The following is a 17,985-nucleotide window of genomic DNA, read 5'->3' as shown; positions in this document are numbered from 1 at the left end:
CAACTGACGTCATTACTCCTCCTCTGATAAATAAGGAACAGTTCCTAATGAATGACCTCATAATTATGATGTCATACGTCATCTCATCTGTTTATTTCCGTGTCGTTTGTGCTTTTACTTTGAAAAACAAAAACACACCTGACACTTCCGTTCAGCACTTTAATTTGAAAGGTTGTGCTGTCCTGTCGCCCGGGATCTTTTATTTTGATATTCTCACCGGAAGTACCGTGTGTGTGAGTTCCGTTAGCTTGACGCCGGTCTGTGGCGATAACAGAGATACCGACTCCTCTGGACACACCGGCCGGATTCGGTCCTTTCCCGAAGGTAACCGGCCCGCCATGACAGCTCAGGGGATTTAACGGCGACTGACAGAGGCGCGGGCCGAGAAGAAGGTAACGGTAACCGTTAAATGTCCCGGTTAACGGATACACACACACTGAAGCCTGCTAACGGCAGCTAGCTGCTGCTAGCTCGATCACTTCTATCCCGTTTCATCCTCACTTCGACCCGCAACGTTCCCGCGTCCTCTAACTTTACATTCGTCTTACGTCACACAAAATTCTGCCGTGACGAAACAAAACCGTGAAAATCAGCTGTTAGATGAGCTGACGGTGAAAACAGGTTCAGATTTACACCGAGATCCTGGGATTTTTCCAGCAGGAATCAGTGAAATCTCGCGAGAGACAACGAGAGGAGCGGACTTTAAATGGTTATTAATTTAATGTATTTAATTGAAACATGGTTTTATTCAGTTTATAAAGTTAGTACTGTGTAGTACTGTATAGTGCTCTGTAGTACTGTGTAGTACTCTGTAGTGCTCTGTAGTACTGTGTAGTACTCTGTAGTACCGTGTAGTACTCTGTAGTACTCTGTAATACTGTGTAGTACTCTGTAGTACTGTGTAGTACTCTGTAATACTGTGTAGTGCTCTGTAGTACTGTGTAGTACTCTGTAGTACCGTGTAGTACTGTGTAGTACTGTGTAGTGCTCTGTAGTACTGTGTAGTACTCTGTAGTACTGTGTAGTACTCTGTAATACTGTGTAGTGCTCTGTAGTACCGTGTAGTACTCTGTAGTACTGTGTAGTACCGTGTAGTACTGTGTAGTACTCTGTAGTACTGTGTAGTACCGTGTTGTACTCTGTAGTACTGTGTAGTGCTCTGTAGTACTGTGTAGTGCTCTGTAGTACTGTGTAGTACCGTGTAGTACTCTGTAGTACTCTAGTACTGTGTAGTACCGTGTAGTACTATGTAGTGCACTGTAGTACTCTGTAGTACTGTGTAGTGCTCTGTAGTACTGTTTAGTGCTCTGTAGTACTGTGTAGTACCGTGTAGTGCTCTGTAGTACTGTGTAGTACTGTGTAGTGCTCTGTAGTACCGTGTAGTACTGTGTAGTACCGTGTAGTACTATGTAGTGCACTGTAGTACTCTGTAGTACTGTGTAGTGCTCTGTAGTACTGTTTAGTGCTCTGTAGTACTGTGTAGTACCGTGTAGTGCTCTGTAGTACTGTGTAGTACTGTGTAGTGCTCTGTAGTACCGTGTAGTACTGTGTAGTACCGTGTAGTACTTTGTAGTACTCTGTAGTACTCTGTAATACTGTGTAGTACTCTGTAGTATTGTGTAGTACTGTGTAGTACTGTGTAGTACTGTGCAGTACTGTGTAGTGCTCTGTAGTACTCTGTAGTGCTCTGTAGTACTGTGTAGTACTGTGTAGTGCTCTGTAGTACTGTGTAATACTGTGTAGTACTCTGTAGTACTGTGTAGTACCGTGTAGTACTCTGTAGTACCGTGTAGTACTGTGTAGTACTCTGTAGTACTGTGTAGTACCGTGTAGTACTCTGTAGTACTGTGTAGTGCTCTGTAGTACTGTGTAGTGCTCTGTAGTACTGTGTAGTACCGTGTAGTACTCTGTAGTACTCTAGTACTGTGTAGTACCGTGTAGTACTATGTAGTGCACTGTAGTACTCTGTAGTACTGTGTAGTGCTCTGTAGTACTGTTTAGTGCTCTGTAGTACTGTGTAGTACCGTGTAGTGCTCTGTAGTACTGTGTAGTACTGTGTAGTGCTCTGTAGTACTCTGTAGTACTGTGTAGTACTGTGTAGTACTGTGTAGTGCTCTGTAGTACTCTGTAGTACTGTGTAGTACTGTGTAGTGCTCTGTAGTACCGTGTAGTACTCTGTAGTACTGTGTAGTACTTTGTAGTACTCTGTAGTACTCTGTAATACTGTGTAGTACTCTGTAGTACTGTGTAGTACTGTGTAGTGCTCTGTAGTACTGTGTAGTGCTCTGTAGTACTGTGTAGTACTGTGCAGTACTGTGTAGTGCTCTGTAGTACTGTGTAGTGCCGTGTAGTACTCTGTAGTACTGTGTAGTGCTCTGTAGTACTGTGTAGTGCTCTGTAGTACTGTGTAGTACCGTGTAGTACTCTGTAGTACTCTAGTACTGTGTAGTACCGTGTAGTACTATGTAGTGCACTGTAGTACTCTGTAGTACTGTGTAGTGCTCTGTAGTACTGTTTAGTGCTCTGTAGTACTGTGTAGTACCGTGTAGTGCTCTGTAGTACTGTGTAGTACTGTGTAGTGCTCTGTAGTACTCTGTAGTACTGTGTAGTACTGTGTAGTACTGTGTAGTGCTCTGTAGTACTCTGTAGTACTGTGTAGTACTGTGTAGTGCTCTGTAGTACCGTGTAGTACTCTGTAGTACTGTGTAGTACTTTGTAGTACTCTGTAGTACTCTGTAATACTGTGTAGTACTCTGTAGTACTGTGTAGTACTGTGTAGTGCTCTGTAGTACTGTGTAGTGCTCTGTAGTACTGTGTAGTACTGTGCAGTACTGTGTAGTGCTCTGTAGTACTGTGTAGTGCTCTGTAGTACTGTGTAGTACTCTGTAGTACTGTGTAGTACTCTGTAATACTGTGTAGTGCTCTGTAGTACCGTGTAGTACTCTGTAGTACTGTGTAGTACCGTGTTGTACTCTGTAGTACTGTGTAGTGCTCTGTAGTACTGTGTAGTACTCTGTAGTACTGTGTAGTACTCTGTAATACTGTGTAGTGCTCTGTAGTACCGTGTAGTACTCTGTAGTACCGTGTAGTACTCTGTAGTACTGTGTAGTACTGTGTAGTGCTCTGTAGTACTGTGTAATACTGTGTAGTACTGTGTAGTACTCTGTAGTACTGTGTAGTACTCTGTAATACTGTGTAGTGCTCTGTAGTACCGTGTAGTACTCTGTAGTACCGTGTAGTACTCTGTAGTACTGTGTAGTACTGTGTAGTACTGTGTAGTGCTCTGTAGTACCGTGTAGTACTCTGTAGTACCGTGTAGTACTCTGTAGTACTGTGTAGTACTGTGTAGTACTGTGTAGTGCTCTGTAGTACTCTGTAGTGCTCTGTAGTACTGTGTAGTACTGTGTAGTGCTCTGTAGTACTGTGTAATACTGTGTAGTACTCTGTAGTACTGTGTAGTACCGTGTAGTACTCTGTAGTACTGTGTAGTACCGTGTAGTACTGTGTAGTACTCTGTAGTACTGTGTAGTACCGTGTAGTACTCTGTAGTACTGTGTAGTGCTCTGTAGTACTGTGTAGTACCGTGTAGTACTCTGTAGTACTCTAGTACTGTGTAGTACCGTGTAGTACTATGTAGTGCACTGTAGTACTCTGTAGTACTGTGTAGTGCTCTGTAGTACTGTTTAGTGCTCTGTAGTACTGTGTAGTACCGTGTAGTGCTCTATAGTACTGTGTAGTACTGTGTAGTGCTCTGTAGTACTCTGTAGTACTCTGTAGTACTGTGTAGTACTGTGTAGTGCTCTGTAGTGCCGTGTAGTACTCTGTAGTACCATGTAGTACTTTGTAGTACTGTGTAGTACTCTGTAGTACTCTGTAGTACTGTGTAGTACTCTGTAGTGCTCTGTAGTACTGTGTAGTGCTCTGTAGTACTGTGTAGTACTGTGCAGTACTCTGTAGTACTGTGAAGTACTGTGTAGTACTCTGTAGTGCTCTGTAGTACTGTGTAGTGCTCTGTAGTACTCTGTAGTGCTCTGTAGTACTGTGTGGTACTCTGTAGTACTGTGTAGTACCGTGTAGTACTCTGTAGTACTGTGTAGTGCTCTGTAGTACTCTGTAGTGCTCTGTAGTACTGTGTGGTACTCTGTAGTACTGTGTAGTACTGTGTAAGGCAAGGCAATTCAATGTGCTTTACAAGAGAAATACATTAAAATCAAACATTAAAGGAACAATAGATGATTAAAAACAAAAGTTAAAAGCAAGACAATAAATAGTTAAAAACAGTGCAGAAAATGCATTTAAAAAGCAAACATAAAGCAACAGCAGACAAATATAAAAACAATAGCTACAGATTATCCTAACAATAAGTTACATATCTAGTTCACTGGTAAGCTGCAGTAAATAGTAATGTTTTAAGCCCTGATTTAAATGAGTTCACAGTTTCAGCCGACCTCAGATATTCTGGAAGTTTGTTCCACAGGCGGGGAGCATAGAAACTAAAGGCTGCTTCACCTTGTTTGGTTTTGATCCTGGGAACACTGAGTAAACCTGTTCCAGATGATCTGAGGGGTCTGGATGCTTCATAACGTACAAGTATATCAGAGATGTCTTTAGGCCCGAGACCATTTAGTGCTTTATAGACAAGTAACAAGATTTTAAAGTCTATCCTTTGACACACAGGAAGCCAGTGCAGTGATTTAAGCACTGGTGTGATGTGCTCCACTCTCTTGGTGTTGGTGAGGACTCTGGCAGCAGCGTTCTGGACGAGCTGCAATTGTCTGATTGATTTTTTACTCAGGCCTATGAAGACACCGTTACAATAGTCCAGCCTGCTGAAGTACTGTGTAGTACATTGTAGTATTCTGTAGTACTCTAGGTGTGTATTTGTACACATGATGAGTATTTATACTCTCTCTCTCTCTCTCTCTCTCTCTCTCTCTCTCTCTCTCTCTCACACACAGTCTTAGTCATGCTCACTCGCCCGCTGACATTAAATGAGAGCAGTGGAGGGGGGCGGGGCCTGTCAGCTGTGACTCCACCTCCTGCTCTCCCATTGGCTGAAGAGGACAATGATGATGATGAAGAGACACAAACAGGTTTGTTTATGTTCAGGTCAGGAGGGCGTATCCGTGTGAAGGGGGCGGGGCTGTTAATGGTGACACCATTAAAACCATGAATGAATGAAGGAGTGATGAATGAAATGTGAGTCGGGTCACACAGGTGAGTCAGGTCACAGGTGAGACAGGTCACAGGTGAGACAGGTCACACAGGGGAGACAGGTCACACAGGTGAGTCAGGTCACACAGGTGAGTCAGGTGACACAGGTGAGTCAGGTCACAGGTGAGACAGGTCACACAGGTGAGTCAGGTCACACAGGTGAGACAGGTCACATAGGTGAGTCAGGTGACACAGGTGAGTCAGGTCACAGGTGAGACAGGTCACACAGGTGAGTCAGGTCACAGGTGAGTCAGGTCACATAGGTGAGACAGGTCACACAAGTCAGTCAGGTCATAGGTGAGTCAGGTCACATAGGTGAGTCAGGTCACAGGTGAGACAGGTCACACAGGTGAGTCAGGTCACAGGTGACACAGGTCACACAGGTGAGAAAGGTCACACAGGTGAGTCAGGTGACACAGGTGAGACAGGTCACAGGTCAGTCAGGTCACATAGGTGAGACAGGTCACACAGGTGAGTCAGGTCACATAGGTGAGTCAGATCACAGATGAGACAAGTCACACAGGTGAGTCAGGTCACATAGGTGAGTCAGGTCACACAGGTGGGAGGTCACACAGGTGAGTCAGGTGACACAGGTGAGTCAGGTCACAGGTGAGACAGGTCACACAGGTGAGACAGGTCACATAGGTGAGACAGGTCACAGGTCAGTCAGGTCACAGGTGAGTCAGGTCACATAGGTGAGTCAGGTCACAGGTGAGACAGGTCACACAGGTGAGTCAGGTCACAGGTGAGTCAGGTCACAGGTGAGACAGGTCACACAGGTGAGAAAGGTCACACAGGTGAGTCAGGTCACACAGGTGAGTCAGGTCACATAGGTGAGTCAGGTCACAGGTGAGTCAGGTCACACAGGTGAGTCAGGTCACAGGTGAGTCGGGTCACATAGGTGAGACAGGTCACACAGGTGAGTCAGGTCACATAGGTGAGTCAGGTCACACAGGTGAGTCAGGTCACACAGGTGAGAAAGGTCACATGTGAGTCAGGTCACACAGGTGAGTCAGGTCACACAGGTGAGTCAGGTCACACGTGAGACAGGTCACACAGGTGAGTCAGGTCACACAGGTGAGACGGGTCACACAGGTGAGTCAGGTCACAGGTGAGTCAGGTCACACAGGTGAGACAGGTCACACAGGTGAGTCAGGTCACAGGTAAGTCAGGTCACACAGGTGAATCAGGTCACACAGGTGAGACAGACACAGGTAAGACAGGTCACACAGGTGAATCAGGTCACACAGGTGAGACAGACACAGGTAAGACAGGTCACACAGGTGAGTTGGGTCACACAGGTGAGACAGGTCACACAGGTGAGTTGGGTCACACAGGTAAGTCAGGTCACACAGGTGAGTCAGGTCACACAGGTTCTTGATTTATCAGCATCAGTCACAGTTATGGCTGCTTGATTATGAAAAAAATCATAATCACGATTATTTTGGTCAAAATTGAAATCACAATTATGCAAACGATTATGCAGCGCACATGATGACTTATATTGTTTACTTGACGGCATGTCATTTCTGTCTCTACATGGTCGCACATTTACAATTCTCCTCTGCTCTCTGTATCACGCACAGAGTTGGGCCCCGATGCGCTCACGTGTGTGTGTGTGTGTGTGTGTGTGTGTCTTGCTCTCTCTCTGCCATTTTCCGCACGCTGTTTTTGAAATCTTCCGCGATCACCTGCCCCTCGCATTATTCATTGTTCACTTACTTGACTGGCTCGTGGAGTGAATAGAAGAGAGGAGAGGAGTTACTGTGGTGATTTATCAGCATCAGTTACTGTGGAGATTTATCAGCATCAGTTACCGTGGTGATTTATCAGCATCAGTTACAGTGGTGATTTATCAGCATCAGTTACAGTGGTGATTTATCAGCATCAGTTACAGTGGAGATTTATCAGCATCAGTTACTGTGGAGATTTATCAGCATCAGTTACCGTGGTGATTTATCAGCATCAGTTACAGTGGTGATTTATCAGCATCAGTTACAGTCGAGATTTATCAGCATCAGTTACAGTGGTGATTTATCAGCATCAGTTACAGTGGAGATTTATCAGCATCAGTTACTGTGGAGATTTATCAGCATCAGTTACCGTGGAGATTTATCAGCATCAGTTACCGTGGTGATTTATCAGCATCAGTTACCATGGTGATTTATCAGCATCAGTTACCGTGGTGATTTATCAGCATCAGTTACCGTGGTGATTTATCGGCATCAGTTACCGTGGTGATTTATCAGCATCAGTTACTGTGGTGATTTATCAGCATCAGTTATCAATCAATCAATCAATCAATTTTATTTATAAAGCCCAATATCACAAATCACAATTTGCCTCACAGGGCTTTACAGCATACGACATCCCTCTGTCCTTATGACCCTCACAGCTGATCAGGAAAAACTCCCCAAAAAAACCCCTTTAATGGGAAAAAAAAACGGTAGAAACCTCAGGAAGAGCAACTGAGGAGGGATCCCTCTTCCAGGACGGACAGACGTGCAATAGATGTTGTACAGAACAGATCAGCATAATAAATTAACAGTAATCCGCATGACACAATGAGACAGAGAGAGAGAGAGAGAGAGAGAGAGAGAGAGAGACAGAGACAGAGAGACAGAGACAGAGAGAGAGATGCAGGTAATGACAGTAGGTTACAACAACATTATTGAAAGTAATAATATTATAGTTATAGTTCTGGCTACTGTGGTACAATATGTTGAAAGTATGTATTAATATCTGGCAGTATACATGTGTGACAATAGTCATATGTGTATAATAACAGTAGAAGTATGACTAATGACTAACGATGGCAGCAGCAGCAGGAGGCATCTGGCAGGACCACGGCAGCAGCACAACCACACACGTCACGCTGTCCAGGCACCGCTGTGATATGAGTTATTCTGAGAGACAGTGGAGCACAAAGGCTCCGGAGAAGAAGCCGAGTTAGTGACATCCAGAATGGCCGAGTTAGCAAGATGCAGTAATAGAATTAGTTATTGTGGTCATTTATCAGCATCAGTTACCACAGTAATCTATCCCAGTAAACAGAGTTAACCCTGACTCCGCCTCCTGACCTCAGGTTCAGAGACATTAAGTTTCTGTTGACAGAGAACTGACTGCTGTTTCTCCTTCAGGAGTTCTGGCTCATCCCCCTGCACCTGCCTGGAGCTCCTCCTCACCTGTCTACTCTTCCTCCTCTGCTCCCTCTGTAGCTTCTCCTCATCTTCATCCTCGTCTGTCTCCTATAGCATTTTCTGCTCCTCCTCCTGTGTCCCTCCTTTTTCCTCCCCCTCCTCCCTGTGCCCCCTCTTCCTCCTCTGTTCCTTCTGTAGCTCCTCCTCCTCCTCCTCCCCCTCCTCCTCACTCCCCTACATCATTCTCTGCTCCTCCTGTGTCCCCTCTTTCTCCTCTTTCCCATGGCTCCTCTTTCTCCTCTGCTCCTTCTGTTGCGCCTCCTCCTCCCTGTGCCTCCTCTTCCTCCTCTGCTCCTTCTGTATCTCCTCTTCCTGCTGTGTTCCTTCTTTGTCCTCCTGCCCCTCCTCCCCATGCCTCCTCTTCCTTCTCTGCTCCTTCTCTAACTGCTCTTCCTCCTGTTTCCCTCCTTTGTTCTCCTCCTCCCTGCACCTCCTCTTCCTCTGCTCCTTCAGTAGCTCCTCCTCCTCCTCACTCCTCTGCAGCATTCTCTGCTCCTCCTCCTGTGTCCCCTCTTTCACCTCCTCCTTGTGCCTCCTCTTCCCCCTCTGCTCCTTCTATAGCTCCTCCTCCTCCCTGTGCCTCCTCTCCCTCCTCTGCTCCTTCTCTAATTCCTCTTCCTCCTGTGGCCCTCCTTCGCCCTCCTCCATCTTCTGTCCCACCTGCTTCTCTTTTTCCTTGTGCTCCCTCCTCGTGTCCTCCTCTTCCTCCCGTCTCCTTTGATCCTTGCACTCCTCCTAATTCTTCCTCCTTTTCTCCTCTTCCCTCTTCATCTCCTCCTCTTCCTCCTTCCCTCCTTCCCTCACCTCCTGCCCCTCGTTCTGTCCCTTCTACTCCTTTTATTTCACCTCCTCTTGTTGCTTCTTTTTTTCTTCGTCCTCCTTGTTCTTACCCTTCTCCTCTTTCTTCATCATCCTCCTCCACCACTCCTGTCTCCTCCCTTCCTCCTCCTCCTCCTTCCCATTTGTCTTGTCTTTCTTCTTCATCTCCTCCTGTCCCTTTGTTCCTCCATCCCTCACCTCCTCATTCTGTTTCTGTCTCTCCCTCTCCTCCTTGTTCTTCTGCTCCTCCTCTTCCTCTCCTTTATCACCACTCTACTCCTCTTGTTTCTCCTCCACTCCCTCCTCCACCTCCTCCTGACTTTTTTACTCCTTACACTTCTGCCATTTGTTCTCCTCTTTCTCCATCCTCTTCTCCTGTCTCCCTGTCTCCTTCTCCTCCTCTTTCTTCTGTTCCTGTAGCTCCGTCTCTTCCTCCTCCTCCTCCTCCTCCTTCTCCCTGCTGCCCCTGCTCCTCCCTCCTGCCTCGCCTCCTCTCAGCTCACCGGTTGGAGGTGCGGCGCCTCCTGCGAGGAGCTCTGGCCTCCCTCGGCCGTCGTCTGGACTCTCTAGAGAGGAGGAGCAGGAGGAAGAGGAGGAATAAGTGGAGCAGACAGAGAGGAGAAGAAGACGGAGCTGGTGAGTTCTGTCTGTCTCCTCCTTTGTCTCGTCCTCTCAGTGAAAATTGTTGTTAACACATTTCTCTCTGTTAAGGTTTGGGAGCTGTCTCATTTAGCTCCGCCCCCTCCCATAGCCCCACCCACCCCCCACATGTCACCACCTCCTCCTCATCATCCTCCTCAGACAGCGAGGACTCTCACACATATTCTAGTGTGAGCCTATCAGAACAGAGGAGGAGGAGCAGAGGAGAGGATGAGGATGTGGAGGGGGGGGGGAGGAAGAGGAGAAGGAAGAACCACAAAGAAAACAGAGAAGAAGAAGATGAGGAGAAGGATGCTGGGAGATTTGTGGGGCGGATGGCGGTCTCCTTCAGAGGAGGACGAGGAGCAGAGGAGGAAGCGCTGCTCACTCTGCACAAATTCAACCACAAGAAACACAGAAGAGAGGAGGGAGGAAGCAGCCAATCAGAGAAGGCCGTCAGTATCGTCAGGCAGAATGGTTACAGAGTGCCACTGCTGTTGCTGCCACACAGGTTCTTATTTGTTTATCTGAATAAAGTTACCGTGACAACAGTCATGAAAATTTGATCATAATCTAATAAACAGTTAAATTCAAAACAAATGTATATTTTAATATTCATAAACTCTCTTGTCTTTGTCTCCGCCCAGCGTCTCCGGCTCCTCCTCCCAGCAGGCCCTGCACCTGCTGCAGTCAGCCCAGAGGGGTCAGACCTGTAGCCAATCAGAAGCATTCGACATCTCTTCAGGCCAGTGGCGTTTCTCTGACATCACCGCACCTCTCTCCTTCTTCTCCAATCCCCATGCTTTTCACTTATGGCACCTAGGCTTCTCCTCCACCTCCACCTTTAGTCCCATCCCCATCCTGCGTCTCTCAGCAGTTGCCGTGGAGACCATGTCAGAATCAGTGAGGGGTGGAGCTTGTGTGAGTCCCCTGCGGCCCCTGAAGGACTGGACGGCCCCGCCCAGTCTGAGCAGTGACCACTGGTTGGTTAAAAATCTTCTGTTATTAAAAAAACATGTCCTCTGTGTCCTCGCCACCACCCCCGAGTGTCCAACACAGTCATGTCAGACGAGGCAGCGCTGATCTCCTGTTTTCATAAATGTATTTTAGCGTTTATTGTAAGATGACAAGCTCCGCCCACCAGCTGGAGCAGGTCAACTGTACATTAAAATATGTTTGTGAGAGCAGAGAGGATAGTTGGCCATGTTGATTGGGCCACGGCGTGTTTATGTGTTTTCATCTGTCAGTGAATATTAATGAATCCTGTCTGATCACACGTTTACTGTTTTCCGCATATCCCTGCTTCTTGTCTGTTACCTATCTGTACTTCCTGTTTGTTACATACTTGCACTTCCTGTGTGATGTGATGATGACTCGCTCTGACGTAACGCTGTCCTAACATTCTGTCTCTGCAGTTACGTGCGGTCGCCGATACCCAGGTAATTATTTATATGATATTATTGGTTATGATTAATCTGTGATGTCATCAGTTTGAACCATGTGACTTCCTGTGTGTCACAGCCCCACATTTTCTGCCCGGCGACAGCAGAAGCAACGGGCCAATCACAGGTCGTTCCGACTTCGCCTCCCCCGTCTACAGCCCCTCCCCCTCCGTTCAGCCAATGGACTGTCTGCTCCGCTTGCCATTGGCCAATCAGCAGTGAGCTCAGAGTTTCTCAGCGTAAATGGAGAGGTGGAGATTTTATTTGCTTTACATTTTATTTTGTCTCTGATCCTCTGTCACACTTCCTGCTGATGGGGCTGTCACACTTCCTGCGCCGTCCTCAAACGTCTCTCTGACCACCTCTGTTCCTGTCCTTCTCAGAGTTGTAAACGAGTTTCACAGATCCGAATCCGCCGGGCTTCACCGCGGGAAACGCTGCTCACTCCGATGGGACTGCCAAAAGTCAAAAGGTCAGGGCGTGGTCGACAAACAGAAACCACAAAATCTGAATAAAAAACATGAAATACCAAAAACATGGTTTTCTTTTTAGGTTAAAGAAGAAAGAGTTCAGTCTGGAGGAGATTTACACCAACAAGAACTACAAATCCCCCACTACCAAAAGGTAAAAACTACAAATCCCCCACTACCAACAGGTAAAAACTACAAATCCCCCACTATTAACAGGTAGAAACTACAAATCCCCCACCACCAACAGGTAAAAACTACAAATTCCCCAGTACCAACAGGCAAAAAACTACAAATCCCCCACTATTAACAGGTAAAAACTACAAATCCCCCACTACCAGCAGGTAAAAACTACAAATCCCCCACTACCAACAGGTAAAAACTACAAATACCCCACTATTAACAGGTAAAAACTACAAATCCCCCACCACCAACAGGTAAAAACTACAAATCCCCCACCACCAACAGGTTAAAAAAAGTACAAATACCCCACCACCAACAGACAAAACTACAAATCCCCCACTACCACAAGATAAAAAACTGCAAAGCCCCCCACTACCAACAGGTATACACTTCAAAGCCCCACTACAAACAGGTAAAACTATAAATCCCCACTACCAACAGCTATAAACTACAAATATCCTACAACCAACAGGTATAAACTACAAATCCTCCACTAACAACAGCTATAAACTACAAATCCTCCACTACCAACAGGTATAAACTACAAATCCCCCACTACTAATAATTATAAACTACAAACCCCCACTTTGAACAGGTAAAAAACTACAAATCCTCCACTAACAACAGCTTTAAACTACAAATCCTCCACTATCAACAGCTATAAACTACAAATCCTCCACTATCAACAGCTATAAACTACAAATCCTCCACTAACAACAGCTTTAAACTACAAATCCTCCACTATCAACAGCTATAAACTACAAATCCTCCACTATCAACAGCTATAAACTACAAATCCTCCACTATCAACAGCTATAAACTACAAATCCTCCACTATCAACAGCTATAAACTACAAATCCTCCACTACCAACAGGTATAAACTACAAATCCCCCACTACTAACAATTATAAACTACAAACCCCCACTTTGAACAGGTAAAAAACTACAAATCCTCCACTAACAACAGCTTTAAACTACAAATCCTCCACTAACAACAGCTATAAACTACAAATCCTCCACTACTAACAGGTATAAACTACAAACCCCCCACTACCAACAGGTATAAACTACAAACCCCCAACTACCAACAGGTATAAACTACAAATCCTCACTTTGAACAGGTAAAAAACTACAAATCCTCCACTAACAACAGCTTTAAACTACAAATCCTCCACTAACAACAGCTATAAACTACAAATCCTCCACTACTAACAGGTATAAACTACAAACCCCCCACTACCAACAGGTATAAACTACAAACCCCCAACTACCAACAGGTATAAACTACAAATCCTCACTTTGAACAGGTAAAAAACTACAAATCCTCCACTAACAACAGCTTTAAACTACAAATCCCCCACTACTAACAATTATAAACTACAAACCCCCACCACCAACAGGTAAAAAACTACAAATCCTCCACTACTAAACGTTATAAACTACAAACTCCCACCACCAACAGGTAAAAAAAACACTACAAATCCCACATCAACAACACAGATAGGAAGTCTGTCAGGCCTAACTTCATCTCCCAGCATGCCTCTCCGTCATCCTGCAGGAGTCTGGAGACGATCTTCGAGGAGCCACGTGAGAAGGATGGAGCGCTGCTCTTGATTGGCCAGCAGAGGAGGCGCAGGCTCCTCCTCTTCCCTGACTTCACTCAGCCCAGGAAAAGGAAGAGGCCTCAAGGTACTCTGGGAACTGTAGTTCACTATCTATCTATCTGTCTGTCCATCTGTCTGTGTCTGTCCATCTGTCTGTCTGTCTGTCTGTGTCTGTCCATCTATCTATCTATCTATCTATCTATCTGTCTGTCCATCTGTCTGTGTCTGTCCATCTGTCTGTGTCTGTCCATCTATCTGTCTATCTATCTGTCTGTCTGTCTGTCTGTCCATCTGTCTGTGTCTGTCCATCTATCTATCTATCTGTCTGTCTGTCCATCTGTCTGTGTCTGTCCATCTATCTGTCTATCTATCTGTCTGTCTGTCTGTCTGTCTATCTGTCTGTCTGTCCATCTGTCTATGTCAATTTCAATTTCAATTTTATTTATAAAGCCCAATATCACAAATCACAATTTGCCTCACAGGGCTTTACAGCATATGACATCCCTCTGTCCTTAAGACCCTCACAGCGGATCAGGAAAAACTCCCCAAAAAAAACCCCTTTAACGGGGGAAAAAAAAAACGGTAGAAACCTCAGGAAGAGCAACTGAGGAGGGATCCCTCTTCCAGGACGGACAGACGTGCAATAGATGTCGTACAGAACAGATCAGCATAATAAATTAACAGTAATCCATATGACACAATGAGACAGAGAGAGAGAGAGAGAGAGAGAGAGAGATGCAGGTAATGACAGTAGCTTACAACAACATTAATGAAAGTAATAATATTATAGTTATAGTTCTGGCTACTGTGGTACAATATGTTGAAAGTATGTATTAATATCAGACAGTATACTTGTGTGACAATAGTCATATGTGTATAATAACAGTAGAAGTATGACTAATGACTAATGATGGCAGCAGCAGCAGGAGGCATCTGGCAGGACCACGGCAGCAGCACAACCACACACGTCACGCTGTCCAGGCACCGCTGTGATATGAGTTAATCTGAGAGACAGTGGAGCACAAAGGCTCCGGAGAAGAAGCTGAGTTAGTGACATCCAGAATGGCCGAGTTAGCAAGATGCAGTAATAGAATACAAGAGAGAGAGAGAGAGAGAGAGAGAGAGAGAGAAGGAGAGAGAGGGAGAGAGAGGGAGCCCGGTGTATTATAGGGGGTCCTCCGGCAGACTAGGCCTAAGTCAGCCTAACTAGGGGCTGGTACAGGGCAAGCCTGAGCCAGCCCTAACTATAAGCTTTATCAAAGAGGAAAGTCTTAAGTCTAGTCTTAAATGTGGAGACGGTGTCTGCCTCCCGGACCGTAACAGGAAGATGATTCCACAGGAGAGGAGCCTGATAGCTGAAGGCTCTGGCTCCTGATCTGCTTTTGGAGACTTTAGGGACCACGAGTAACCCTGCGTTCTCAGAGCGCAGTGTTCTGGTGGGATAATATGGCACTATGAGCTCTCTAAGATATGACGGAGCTTGACCATTTAGAGCTTTATAAGTTAACAGTAGGATTTTAAATTCAATTCTGGATTTTACAGGGAGCCAGTGCAGAGAAGCTAAAACAGGAGAAATATGATCTCGTTTCTTAGTTCCTGTTAGTACACGAGCTGCTGCATTCTGAATTAGCTGGAGAGTTTTTAAGGACTTACTAGAGCTACCTGATAATAGAGAGTTACAGTAATCCAGCCTTGAGGTAAGGTAGGTAGGCCTAATTTTCGCAATATTACGCAGATGAAAAAATGCAGTCCGTGAGGTTTGCTTTAAATGAGAATTAAAAGACAAATCTTGATCAAATATTACTCCGAGGTTTCTTACGGTAGTGCTAGAGGCCAGAGCAATGCCATCTGGAGAAACTATGTCATCAGATAAAGAGTCTCTGAGTTGTTTGGGGCCAAGAACAATAACTTCAGTTTTGTCTGAATTTAACATCAGGAAATTGGTGCTCATCCAATTTTTTATGTCTTTAAGGCAGTTATGGAGTTTAGTTAATTGATTACTTTCTTCTGGCTTCATCGATAAATACAACTGTGTATCATCCGCATAACAATGGAAATTTATAGAGTGATTTCTAATGATGTTACCTAAAGGAAGCATATATAGAGTAAATAGGATTGGTCCGAGCACAGAACCTTGCGGAACTCCAAAACAAACTTTGGTACGTAAGGATGATTCATTACGAACGTCAACAAATTGAAAACGATCAGATAAATAAGATTTAAACCAGCTTAGTGCTGAACCTTTTAGGCCAATTAAGTGATCCAGTCTCTGCAGTAGAATTTGATGGTCAATTGTGTCAAACGCCGCACTAAGATCTAATAAAACAAGAACAGAGACGAGTCCTTTGTCTGAAGCAATCAGAAGGTCATTTGTAATTTTAACTAGAGCTGTCTCAGTGCTATGATGCACTCTAAATCCTGACTGAAATTCCTCAAATAAATTATTATCCTGGAGAAAATCACACAGCTGGTCTGCGACTACTTTCTCAAGGATCTTTGACATAAAGGGAAGATTAGATATTGGTCTATAGTTGGCTAACACCTCTGGATCCAGGGTGGGCTTTTTTAGTAGAGGTTTAATTACAGCTACCTTAAAAGACTGTGGTACATAGCCTGTTAATAGGGATATATTGATCATATCTAATATATGAGTGTTAACTAAAGGAAAGACCTCCTTAAGTAGCCTAGTTGGGATGGGGTCTAAGAGACACGTTGATGATTTAGATGAAGAAATCACTGCGGTCAATTCTTGAAGAGAAATTGGGGAGAAGCAATCTAAATATATATTAGATTCTACAGCTGTGTTTGAGGTTAGATAGGTACTATCTGAGGACAGGAGGTCATGAATTTTGCCTCTAATAGTTAGAATTTTGTCATTAAAAAAGCTCATAAAATCATTACTGCTAAGGGCTAAAGGAATACAAGGCTCAATAGAGCTTTGACTCTCAGTCAGCCTGGCTACAGTGCTGAAAAGAAACCTGGGGTTGTTCTTGTTTTCTTCTATTAATGCTGAGTAATAGTTTGCTCTGGCATTGCGGAGGCCCCTCTTATAAGTTTTGAGACTGTCTGTCCAGATTAAACGAGATTCTTCCAGTTTGGTCAATCGCCACTTCCTTTCAAATTTTCGCGATATTTGTTTTAACCTACGGGTTTGAGAGTTATACCAAGGAGCAAACTTTCTTTGCTTTGTTAACTTCTTTTTAAGAGGAGCTACAGAGTCGAGCGTTGTTCGCAGCAAGCCTACGGCGCTATCAACAAAATGATCAATTTGGGAGAGGTTAAAGTCGGCACGGGAAACCTCTGTTACTGAAGGTATTGGTATTGAATTTAACGACGAAGTAATCTTTTCCTTAAATTTTGTGACAGCACTATCTGATAAACATCTAGTATAGTAACTGTTGCTAAGTGGCGTGTAATCGAGTAAAAAGAAATCAAAAGTAATCAGATAATGATCTGATAGCAAGGGATTCTGTGGAAAGACTTTTAGGTTATCAATTTCAATTCCATACGTCAGAACTAGATCGAGGGTATGGTTAAAACAGTGAGTGGGTTCATGTACACCCTGACTGAAGCCAATGGAGTCTATTAATGAGATAAACGCGGTAGCCAGGGAGTCATTATCAACGTCGACATGAATGTTAAAATCGCCTGCAACAATAACTTGATCTGATTTAAGAACTAAACTGGTTTCTACCGTTTTTTTTTTTTTCCCCGTTAAAGGGTTTTTTTTTGGGGAGTTTTTCCTTATCCGCTGTGAGGGTCTTAAGGACAGAGGGATGTCGTATGCTGTAAAGCCCTGTGAGGCAAATTGTGATTTGTGATATTGGGCTTTATAAATAAAATTGAATTAAAATTGAATTGAATTAAAAACTCTGAGAATTCAGATACAAATTCAGAATACGGGCCAGGAGCACGGTACACTATAACAAATAAAAGTGGCTGCGAGGTTTTCCAGGTCGGATGTAAAACACTAAGAATGAGGCTTTCAAATGAATTATAATCTAGTTTAGGTTTAGGGCTGATTAACACACTAGAGTTAAAAATGGCTGCAACTCCCCCTCCTCGGCCGCTGCCTCGAGGAATGTGGGTATTATTATGACTGGGAGGAGTGGACTCATTTAGACTAACATATTCATCTTGACACAGCCAGGTTTCTGTGAGACTGAGTAAATCAATATGATTATCTGATATTAATTCGTTTACTAACACTGCTTTAGACGATAGAGACCTGATATTTAACAGTCCACATTTAATTCTCCTGTTTTGTCTTTCTGTCACAGAAGAGGTTTTAATTTTTATGAGGTTGTTATGCACAACTCCTCTTTGTTTAATTTTAGATTTAGATAATTTAGGTGGTCAGGGGACAGACACCGTTTGTATAAAACTATGAAAACTATGGCTGGGTAACTGAACTAG

The 17,985-nt window shown here is 44.4% G+C and overlaps 1 protein-coding gene across 3 annotated transcripts in view; it reads left to right on the top strand.

Moving 5' to 3' along the window:
- The first annotated feature begins 205 nt into the window (after window positions 1-205).
- Window positions 206-17,985, top strand: part of LOC117269848 (uncharacterized) — a 25,546-nt gene continuing 7,766 nt past the window's right edge. The window contains exons 1-10 of one of the 3 annotated variants that reach the window (XM_078162149.1): window positions 206-392; window positions 4,959-5,093; window positions 8,355-9,869; window positions 9,945-10,383; window positions 10,520-10,855; window positions 11,288-11,311; window positions 11,394-11,565; window positions 11,698-11,786; window positions 11,867-11,938; window positions 13,428-13,494. In XM_078162149.1, the coding sequence (XP_078018275.1) occupies window positions 4,967-5,093; window positions 8,355-9,869; window positions 9,945-10,383; window positions 10,520-10,855; window positions 11,288-11,311; window positions 11,394-11,565; window positions 11,698-11,786; window positions 11,867-11,938; window positions 13,428-13,431 (2,778 nt within the window). In that variant the 5' untranslated portion in view covers window positions 206-392; window positions 4,959-4,966 and the 3' untranslated portion in view covers window positions 13,432-13,494. Of the gene's footprint in view, window positions 393-4,958; window positions 5,094-8,354; window positions 9,870-9,944; window positions 10,384-10,519; window positions 10,856-11,287; window positions 11,312-11,393; window positions 11,566-11,697; window positions 11,787-11,866; window positions 11,939-13,427; window positions 13,495-13,523; window positions 13,655-17,985 lie in introns of those variants that run through there. The other 2 variants (XM_078162148.1, XM_078162150.1) reach the window with 2 other exon arrangements.

This window comes from Epinephelus lanceolatus, chromosome 19, assembly GCF_041903045.1.
Source record: "Epinephelus lanceolatus isolate andai-2023 chromosome 19, ASM4190304v1, whole genome shotgun sequence".
Classification (NCBI taxonomy): Eukaryota; Metazoa; Chordata; class Actinopteri; order Perciformes; family Serranidae; genus Epinephelus; species Epinephelus lanceolatus.
This window is presented reverse-complemented; position numbering and strand designations above follow the sequence as displayed.